General features: G+C 40.9%; 1 protein-coding gene across 1 annotated transcript in view; it reads right to left on the bottom strand.

The window, feature by feature from the left end:
* LOC108374202 (uncharacterized) overlaps positions 1-3,481 on the bottom strand; it is a gene marked incomplete at its 3' end in the record, with an annotated part of 15,001 nt that extends 11,520 nt beyond the window's left edge. Inside the window, exon 1 of the mRNA XM_017630179.1 lies at positions 3,397-3,481. Coding sequence (XP_017485668.1) covers positions 3,397-3,435 — 39 coding nt within the window. The remainder of the gene's footprint in view (positions 1-3,396) is intronic.
* Positions 3,482-10,468: the final 6,987 nt, after the last annotated feature.

The following is a 10,468-nucleotide window of genomic DNA, read 5'->3' as shown; positions in this document are numbered from 1 at the left end:
TGAAATGTATATTTTAATATATAACAAATTTTTGTCTTTTGTTTCATTCGAATATTCCTACTGGTTCCAGCGATATGGGCAAATAAAGTCAGGACATGCAACAGTGGATTTTTGTTTTTGTTGTTGTCCTGATAAATGCAAAACAAAATAATATAATTTATAATAATATACTTGTAGAGTAACAACGAATACAGATTTTGGTTTTTATTTCATTGAAATATTCTACCTGGTTCAAAAGATATGTGCAAAAAGGTCGCGCAAGGTATGGGTACGTAGGTAGCAAATACACTGGTATAACTGGTTTTTGTATTTTATATGCAGCTGCAAGGGTTGTTTTCACACGAGGTGTTGTTATAAATGCTGCCTGTTGATATTTTCATTATTGTTTTGGTGCTCAAAAGTGTAAGAAGTGAAAATTTAAGTGAAAATAAATATAACTGAAACTGTAAATAACTGGATACGAAATGACTTCAAGAAGAAACGAATATTTATCAAGTGCAGCATATAGAAGGTAAAAAATGTAAAATAAGCAACAATGTAAACATATACTAATTTTTTTTATTATGCAGGCTAACTGAGGAACAGCGAGAATCATATATACAAAAAAAAAATCATAGAAATCGGTTGAATAAGCATTAAAAAACCGCAAAATAAGGTCCCGGGTACAAACGTATCCCGGGTGTGTGTTTACGTGGTATTTTCTGGGTGTGTGTTCTAGGGTTAACAAATGCTTACATAAGCAAGTAATTTTTAAGCAAAAAACAAAACCGACTTCAATTCCCATATAAAATATTAGATTATCGTTAATCTCTTCATGACCCAATGTTCGGATTTAAACCAAATTCGAATGGGACCACTTGTGAGGTAACCTTTTCTTTCCTTTATAAAAAGAAATATAGTAATCGGTTAACGTGGTCCAAAGTTATGCGGTAGCATACATAAAAAAATAATAATAAAAAAATATTCCGACGAATTGATAACCTTCTCCTTTTTGGTGTGAAACAAAATTGATGACTTATTGTTAGTATGAAAACTAGAAACACAGTAATCAACTTATTGAGCATTAGACCTATTCTCTTTCAAAAACAAAAGGAGAAATGTTCGGTAGTTTGTTCAATGGCTTTGGGGTGGCAAGCGGAGACGGACACTTTAAAAAATTGGGTAAAATTAGAATTTTGACAGAGAAAATGTAAGTCCAACTCCGGCTACGCTGCCACGCTACCACAATATTTCTTAATAATTTGTATATGAAATTTAGAAATCTTAATTTTAAACTAACGTGTAATTGTTTGACCACACGTGTGTGTCAAAATTTTTGGCTTTTGGTTAAGCATTTGGACACATTAACCCAAAATTATTGTACAAGTAACCGAGCCGTACTCAACAATATACCTTTTGCATGTTCAAATTTCGATTCTTAGAACAAAATGTTTGTAAATAACCAAAAAATTAATAAAAAAATTTGGAGGATTTTAGATATTGGATATGGTAGCACGAAATGTCACAATCTACTTAATTGTGAGGCTGTTAATATGGCGACGAAAAAGTGACAATGAGACTACCTTCTTTTTTGTATCATGGTATACAGTAAGCCAGCCATTGACAATATGCTTATTTGAAAATTTCCCGTAGCGAATGTCATGCATTAGTCACTTAAGAGTCTTCTACGGAAAAGTTACGTCTTAAATGACTTCTGGCTCCGTTTGTATGGAAGTCGTTCATGACTTTTTCATATAAATGGAAATTTCGTCGTTGATGTCATCTGCATGACTTGGTCATGCAGTGATCATTAATGACATTCAAGCGACAGTATCTTGCAATGAACTTTTTATAAGTGACCGCTGCAAGACATTGTCTGTTATAAGTCTTTGATAGGAGTACACCTGCATGTCATTGTCACTAGTGTCATTGTCAGCTATATGTCGCTTAGGATTCGCAGCAAGTGCGACGATGCCACTAAATCCTCATTAGTGACGATGTCACCGGTGACCATTTTCGCTACTGGGCTGTGAAAAAATATCAACCAATACATTCAAACAAAATGTCAAATAAGCATATTTACATGTATTTGTTTTGGCTATCTGGATTACTGTATACTGTGGGGCTGAGCAGTTGAAATATCCGTCAAAGGTAAAACACAACGCACTAAAGCTATGAACACCATCATACTTCTATTTTTTTTTGCGTATACAGTCTCTCTTTTTTAGAATATGCAAAAAAGTTTTTGAAGCTGTAGCCTTACAGTCTAACCTAATATCCGCGGCTTGCGTTTTGGTACGCACGGCGTCGAATTTGTTTTTTTGCGTCACCCGAAATTCGCTTGCGTGCGTTTGCATTTGATTTCGTCGAGTGAAACGTCAAATCAAAATGTCACGCAGAGCGAAAATTGGGAATAGAGTTAGCTTCATACGCACGGCTTTCAATTTCGGTTGGTCCCATACAAGTTGTATGTGCATGAGAAATTTTTGACCGTAAATTGGCGGCGTACGTGAAAAGCCTGTTAACGAAAATGTAGCCATTTCATGTAGCATTGTTGCTTTTATTTTAATTATAGCACTTTTGCTCCAATTGTGGCTAAACGGCAACGCTGGTTGTAGGGTGGATCAGATACAAGCGCCTATCTGATAGATACGAAGGTCAGTTGGCGCCCGCATGCCGAACTGATAACTGGAAAGTTGCAAAGTCTTATATTTCCGCGCATATGTACATAAACCCACATTCATACATTCATACATCTGTGTTTACTATAGGCATACAACAGTGAAATAAGGGTAAGTCATTGACCTAAAAATGTAGACTTACAACTGAAAACAAACAAAGAAGCTGTGAATGAAGCGTATTTATACATGTGTAAATATTCGCATGTTTGGAAATAAATGCATATGCTATACAGATATCAACACTTGCTTTATACAAAAATGCTGTACTTCTGGAAGAAAATGTTCTTATTAAAAGGTCAATAATAGGGAATTTACCTGAGGCGATTTTTCAGGCAACTTTTGAAAGCCACAATCGTCTGGTGTAAACGGCCTTTCAACTAATCGACTGTGAAAGTTGAATCATGTAAATTCCCTATAAGTTGGATATGCGAGTATTTAAATATGTACTTATGTATGTTCATAAATAACCACATACATATGTATACACTTAATACAAATGTATGCATGTATGTACACATACTCAACATGTATTTTAATTAAAATGGAATTAATTGCAAAGTGAGGAAAACATAGATCACACTTTGAAATACATTTTTTACACAGTGCAGTGGAAGCCAAACAAAAAAGTAGGTGCTCATAACTTTATATGAAATACGCGTTGTGAAAGCGGTATGCAAACTGGTTCCGAGTTGTTATCGACACTTTTTGGAAATAGATATTTTATTGGTGCGCTCACGGTTCTTTGTTGCGTCGTTTTCGTTGGCGGTTTCGACATCGGATTTCAGGTGTTTTATTATGACACTCAAATATATGTAACTAAATTTTATTAAATAAATTTCAATGAATTATACAATAGAATTCAGGATGCTTCTTTGTGTTTAATCAATGAATCGCCAGAAAAAAATGCACATAATGCGATAACGTAGTTGTGGTCGTTATTGCGATTGAATTGTCTAACGCTTTTGTTATGGCATTTACATTGGTAGCTTAACAACCGTTGCGAACAAAAAGTAAGATGAGGGGCGAGTTACGGGAGCATACTCGACGAATTTATTAAATGAATTATATTGCAACAGCTGAGAACATAAACTTTCGGCGCCAATGACAACCGTAAAACAGCTGATTTTAGGAAACAAACAAACAAAAACATAAGAATGTCAAACCGGAGAAAAAATGGCTGCATTTTACGTAATAGATTGCTGAACGTAACAGATGGCTGCAGTGAGTTAAAACCGCAAATAGATGGCGCTGAAACTGTTAAGTTATGGCAATGATTCAATAATACACGGTTAGATAATTATTGACAGCCGCGGTTTGACACTCCCTTACAAAAGGTTGCATTTACGAAGTGCGGAGAAAGACGAAGAATGAAATCCCTTGGTGCGTAAATGGTAGTAGAAAAGTACGCAAAGTAGGCAATTAGTAGTGAAATTCCTTTTGTAAATTCTAACGTATTTGCAGGAAATCTGGCATTTTAAACGAAATATTGAACGTAATATTACAGTATCTACTTGAATTACGTAATTTATATGCTATTTAGCTGTATAAAAACTGCAAAAGGGCTCAAAATTAATATAACACTACTGCGAGTTTTATGTAAACATCCAGTTTAAAAAAGTTGATGTTTTCATCAGTTAAATGTGCTTCATATGTATATACAAATAAACATATTGCCCAAATCTTATACATGCATTTCACACCAAATGTACACCTTTTCCAAGTAAGTTTGCAAAGAAGCAACACGGTGCCACTGCTTGTATTATTGAATCATGAGCTATGGCTACACTCATTTTGTTTTGGGACAACAGCAATACTGAAACGTCAGATGACATAAGATGTGTGTAGTAACTTGTCCAGTAAAAATCGCAGCGAGAGCGTACAAGCAAAATAGAGCGTAGAAATGTGAAAAGAAAATTCGCGAAAAAGTTATCAACACAAAACTAGCAAAAACTTGCAAGTGCACAGTGGTTCCACTGTTTTGACACGCTGCTGTAAACATTATACAATTTATAAATGTTTTAAACTTTCCTTTACACACAAGCAAAGTGCAGTACAACATAAATATGTACGCTCATATCATTCCCACGACAGCCGGTTCTACGTACCGGAATGACTCGGGTTTTACCCGACCAAGGGCTGTTGTTTCGGCGATCTAACCCCGTTAGGGCCAGAAATCTACACCTGCTAAGTATGCCAGAGACGACTGCATACAAACTCCACTTCGGTCAGGTGCAATGCCTGTGACGGGTGGAGTCACCTTCGTAACTGCTCGGGCCTGCGTACGCACCGGCAATGGACCACGTCCTTCGTGGCCCCATGCTGTGCGAACCGGACTGCCTCCACGGCAAACCGCCACCCGCCTGGGCAGCACACAATCAACACACCCACACCCCAACACAACACAGCAATAGACACACAAACAAACACAATAGCACCCACACACCGCCGCCGGCAACTCCTAGTCCCTCCGACAATCTGCTCTGTCTGTCAGTCAAGAATATACCGTAACGTGACATCAGTCAAGTGCAACTCTTGCCTCGGCTGGTGCCACTTCAGGGCGTGCTCAGGACTTCGCAACACACGAGATTGGACGAGCGACTATGTGGGCCCCTGCTGTGCTGCCCCGTCGCATCCCTCCCCCGCGACGCCGCATACCACCACCACAAGGCAGCACCCCCTTCTGCAGCACGTACAGCAGGGGGCCGGCAGGCAACACAACTCTTTAACACCACACATCACAATCGGTCTCCCAAGGCACACAAAGGTGCTACAATTTAACTGTAACGGACTCCAGAGCAAGATCGAGGAGATAACTGTCTTTATGGGAAGGCATGGAATATTAATAGCTGCGGTCCAAGAGATGAAGTTGCACGGCAATTCAACCCTGTTGAATTGCGCCGGATACAACGTGCACCGTCGGGATCGCGAGCGAGATAATGGTGGAGGTTTAGCGTTCATCACGCACCACACCGTGCAGTATCGTCTCATTGAAGCAGACATCGACCGCAGGGATACCATCCTAGAATGTCAGGGTATTGCTATCCGGTCAGGCGATGTTGAGCTCGAAATATTTAACGTATACATACCCCCTGTCACCAGCTGCCCGGCAGGATATCACCCTGAAATAGGTGCGCTACTCAGAGGTGAAAACCGTATGGTAGTTGGTGACTTTAACGCGCACCACGATCTCTGGCATTCAAGCCTGTCAAATGATCGTAGGGGAACACATCTGGCTGAGCAGATAGACGATTCGACATTCTGCACAATGAACGACGACGCACCCACCAGGATTATGGGCAGCTGATGCAGCTCGCCAGATCTAACAATTGTCAGCGCTGGTCTGATAAACAGCGTATCATGGCGACCTATGCTGACTCTAGCATCAGACCATCTGCCCATAGTCATCTCGATTGATAAACCTGCTGACTTTGCTTCCGTGGATCACCGGACCTATATCAACTCCAAAGCTGAATGGAAAGGCTTCACGGATGTTACTGAGGGCGCCTTCACTGCACTACCCATACCAACCGATGTTCATGTAGGTGAGCGTAAGTTCCGCAGGGTTGTCGCTAGCTATTTTAGGCGGCAGTTCATTCTGCATCCTCCGGTGGATAAAGCCAAATGTCGAGTGACCAGAAGGCTGCACAAAATACCAAAACCTAGTGCGCCTCTTGTTTTCACCAGCGGTGAGGTAAGGGTAGCCATCGGGAAGGCGAAAGCCTCCAAAGCCATTGGACCCGACGGAATATGCATGTTGATGCTGAAAAATTTGGGTCCTGCGGGAGTAGCGTACCTAACGGAGGTCCTCAACCTGTCTATGGCCACTCTCGTCATTCCAGACATCTGCTACTCCTGTACTTCACGAACCACCTGACCCCAGCGTAGCATCAACATGGGTTCCGTAAAGTGCATAGTACAACAACAGCACTTAACGCCATAAACACTCAGATAACTCGTGGCCTAAACCGAAACCGCCCCTGTGAGAGAACTATTCTAGTAGCGTTGGGCCTGTCCGAGGAGTTCGACACTGTCAGTCATTCAACGCTACTAGAAGATATAGAGGCCTCCTCACTCCCACAGGGACTCAAACGGTGGTCGGCGAATTACCTGAGTGGTCGACACTCGTCAGTAATCTTCAGAGACAAAACCAGCAAGCCACGTAAAATTAAACAGGGGGTACCACAGGGTGGTGTCCTGTCCCCACTACTGTTTAATTATTACATCTCTAAGCTTCCTTAACCACCAGAGGGTGTCAATATTGTCTCTTATGCTGACGATTCCCGATCATGGCGTCTGGGAATGGAATTGATAACTTGTGCTCGAAAGTAAACGGTTATCTCGCCGAACTTTCTCGCTTCTTCACTACAAGGAGCCTTGCCCTATCCCATGCCCTTCCTCGGCAACCCTATTCACCTCCTGGACGACGGAGGTCAGACTGCAACTGGGTATTCACGTTGATGGCGTAACAATACCGACGGTGAATAACCCGAAAATCGTCCTAGTTACCTTCGACCGTCTGCTCTCCTTCTCGGCGCATACAACCGCAATTGCCAATAAAGTACAGAGCCGCAACAATGTCCTCAAGTCGCTGGCCGGCAGCACTTGGTGCAAAGATAAAGAAACGTTGTTGGCAACATACAAGGCAATTGGCCGGCCGGTTCTAAACTATGCAGCGCCCGTGTGGTCGCCTGGGACTAGCAGGACGCAGTGCATGAAGCTACAGACCTGGCAAAACACGGCACTACGAACAGCGACCCGATGTCTCCTGATGACGCCCCAACACCACCTACATGACGAGGCCCAGATGCTCCCAGTCAAGGAGCCTAACAAAATGCTCTGCAAGCAGTTCCTTGTGGGGAGCCACAGACGTGGCCATCCCAGCGGGCAACTGCTCGCGGAAGAGCCCTCGCCACGGCACGTCAGGAGGCATCTTTACGAACTGGCAGACGAAGTCCAGAGGTATATTAAACAACCTCTGGACCCGACAACCTACCGACAGGCCCTCAACGGCATTCACAGGGAATCAGTCTCAAGTTATGTAGACTGCCGCCCTGTGAATGCCGTTCTAGGCACACAACCACCGGACGTGGACGGGACAGAACTTTGTCTGCCTCGGGAGACCCGCACAACAATGGCCCAACTTCGCTCTGGCTATTGCAGCAGGCTCAACAGCTCCCTGAGTAGAATCAACGAGGATGTGCCCAACCAATTCCCGGCATGTGGAGAGTCACCACATGACTCCCGGCACCTCTTCACATGCCCTCAGAATCCCACTCAGCTAACGCCCCTGTCCCTATGGACAGCCCCTGTGGAAGTCGCACACTTCCTGGGCCTCCCCTTAGCTGAAATAGACGACAACGATGATGGATAAACCGTCCCGAACGGGGCTTAGTAGCCGCTACAACAACAACAAGAACAACAACAACATATATAGTTTGATTTCCACTCATTTTACTTTTCTTTATGCTTAACCAATTGAAATACAGCGGCCTTTGACATTTCTTTTGTTCCCCTTCTGCTAGCTACTTTCTGCTGGTAAAAACTTCACTAGCAAGAATTTACAGCGCTCTCTTGCTCTTGGGTTATTATAAGCGATGCCATATTTCCTATGTACCTATGTAAATACATTACAGACTATACAGAGCATCGCTCTTACCGGTCTATTACCAGTAGATGGACTGAGGCTAAGGTCGTATTTTTACCGAACCCAGGTTAACCTGAGCAGTACCGTCATCCCACAGACCAATTAGCCTTAGCTCCTTTCTGCTTAAAGGCATGAAGAAAATCTTGGATTAACACATCAGAGAAGTTTACCAAACGGATCAAGCACTGAATACGAAACGATTTACCTATCAATCAGGCAAATCCACTGAGACTGCCCTTCATAGCCTTACAAGGATTATTTAAAAGGCTCTGGAGTTTAAGAACATAGTCCCTTGTGCTTTCATTGACATTTCAGGAGCTTTTCACAACACGTCATATGGGGCAATAAGAGATGCCCTGATATTCAAGGGAGTAAGCCCCACCATCAAGAGTTGGGTGATTTCCATGCTAAAAACAAGGAAGATCAGTGCGGAGTTGGGAGGCACGAAAGAATCTATTACAGGGGTTGCCTTCAAGGGTAGTACTCTCTTCCTACTGGACGACTGCAGCTTCGAAACACAAGACTATGCAGAAGATCCGGTGGTCTGCGTAACAGGGTTGCATGGCCAAATGATCTCCAACGCATGAGCAACGAGCATGACGCCAAAGTATTTTCCATTAATCTTACTAAAACTACTCTGGTTCCGTTTACCCAGAATAGGTCTTTCAAATATAGCAAAATACCTCGGGGTGACACACATTTGGATGCAACCGCCAGCAAGGCGAAGAGAGCTTTTTTCGCTTGCACGTGACTTTTTGCAAAACTTGGGACTCTCCATCAAAGAGTCCTACTGGCCATTTAACACGGTTGTAAAAAGTTTAACACTTCTGAGAAATAAGTTTGAAATTCTGATGATTTTTCCTGAAAGTCACTTATAATCATTTATTAAACAATAAAAAAAACTCTAATGCTATTAAAAAAAAAAATCCAAAATCAGTTTCTGCTGTTCAATAAATGACGTTAAGTGACCATCAGATTAAGGTGCAGGGATGGTATTTTCAGAGATAGTAGTCGAGAGTTCTAGCTTTAATTTAAGCCTTTAGCTGTTTGTTTCTTTTCTAGAGCTTATGAAATATTGCGAAAAACGCGACTTTTTTAGGCTTTGATCTCATTTTTCTCAAAATCTGGATTACGGATTGTTAATCAGCACCAAAAAATCTATCAAAAACAGCTATAACATTAGCCGCACCAAAATTTTTCAAAATTTTTGTTGGCCTGTGTACTGCTACGATCTTGGTTCTAAATGATAAATAATAAGCGAAGGTATTTTTTGTCCAGGTCATCAGATCTGCACCGTTCGTTCGAGTTTTAAAATGGGCTTGGGCTGTAGATGTGCAATAAGATTTTACTTTTTTTTTAAATTTAATTCAAACTGAAGGTAGGTTTTAACTTTTCGATAAGAGTTGACACCTGTTTAAAAAGTTAAATCTAAACTAGTTAATAAGTTAGAGGAATTATTAAAATATGGGGATCAATTTAATGTATTTGAAAAGGCTTTATGTTTGTACTGTTTTCAATGGGTTGCCATATGTTTAAAAAACACATTCAAATTAATTCACCTTCTTCTTCTTATTTGGCACTACAACCGTTTGTCGGTTTGGGCCGAGACCAAAAAGCTTCTCCAATTTCTTCTCTCCTGTGCGTAATTTGGGCCCAGTTGGTTATCCCGAGCGTAGACAGTTCCTTCTAGAAAGAGTGTAAATAAATATTTTTGAGGTATTTGAAGATGGCTGTGACGTTAATGTTAAATTCAAATAATTTAATAATTTAAATGAATTTGTAAGAGGGTATGAACCGAAATGCGGTTGAAAATAGCTTTATTTAATAATTATTTTTAGGAGAGTTGCCACATGTTCAGAAGTTCAGATTGATCTGGAGTTAAGGCAATTTGCAATTGAAATAAGCATAAGAATATAGGTCTGAAGGTTTTAGTTAAAAAAAAATCTAAAGAGGGATGCCACCTGTATGAAAAGTTCAATTTAATTTAATTATGCATGAAGTTACATTAAATATAAAATATGGGAGCAAACCAAAGAGCGGTATTTTTTTTGTTTGAGCATTTAGAATATTTAAGAGATAATTGAAGAGGGTTGCCATCAGCTTAATAAGTTAAATTAAAATTATTTGATAAGTTAAATGAGTTATCATAATATGAACACTACCT

The sequence above is a fragment of the Rhagoletis zephyria genome, unplaced genomic scaffold (genome assembly GCF_001687245.7).
Source record: "Rhagoletis zephyria isolate East Lansing unplaced genomic scaffold, Rhagoletis_zephyria_1.1 Rzeph_scaffold_07453, whole genome shotgun sequence".
In the NCBI taxonomy this organism is placed as follows: Eukaryota; Metazoa; Arthropoda; class Insecta; order Diptera; family Tephritidae; genus Rhagoletis; species Rhagoletis zephyria.
The sequence above is the reverse complement of the archived record's forward strand: the minus strand, read 5'-3'. Positions and strand labels throughout refer to the sequence as shown.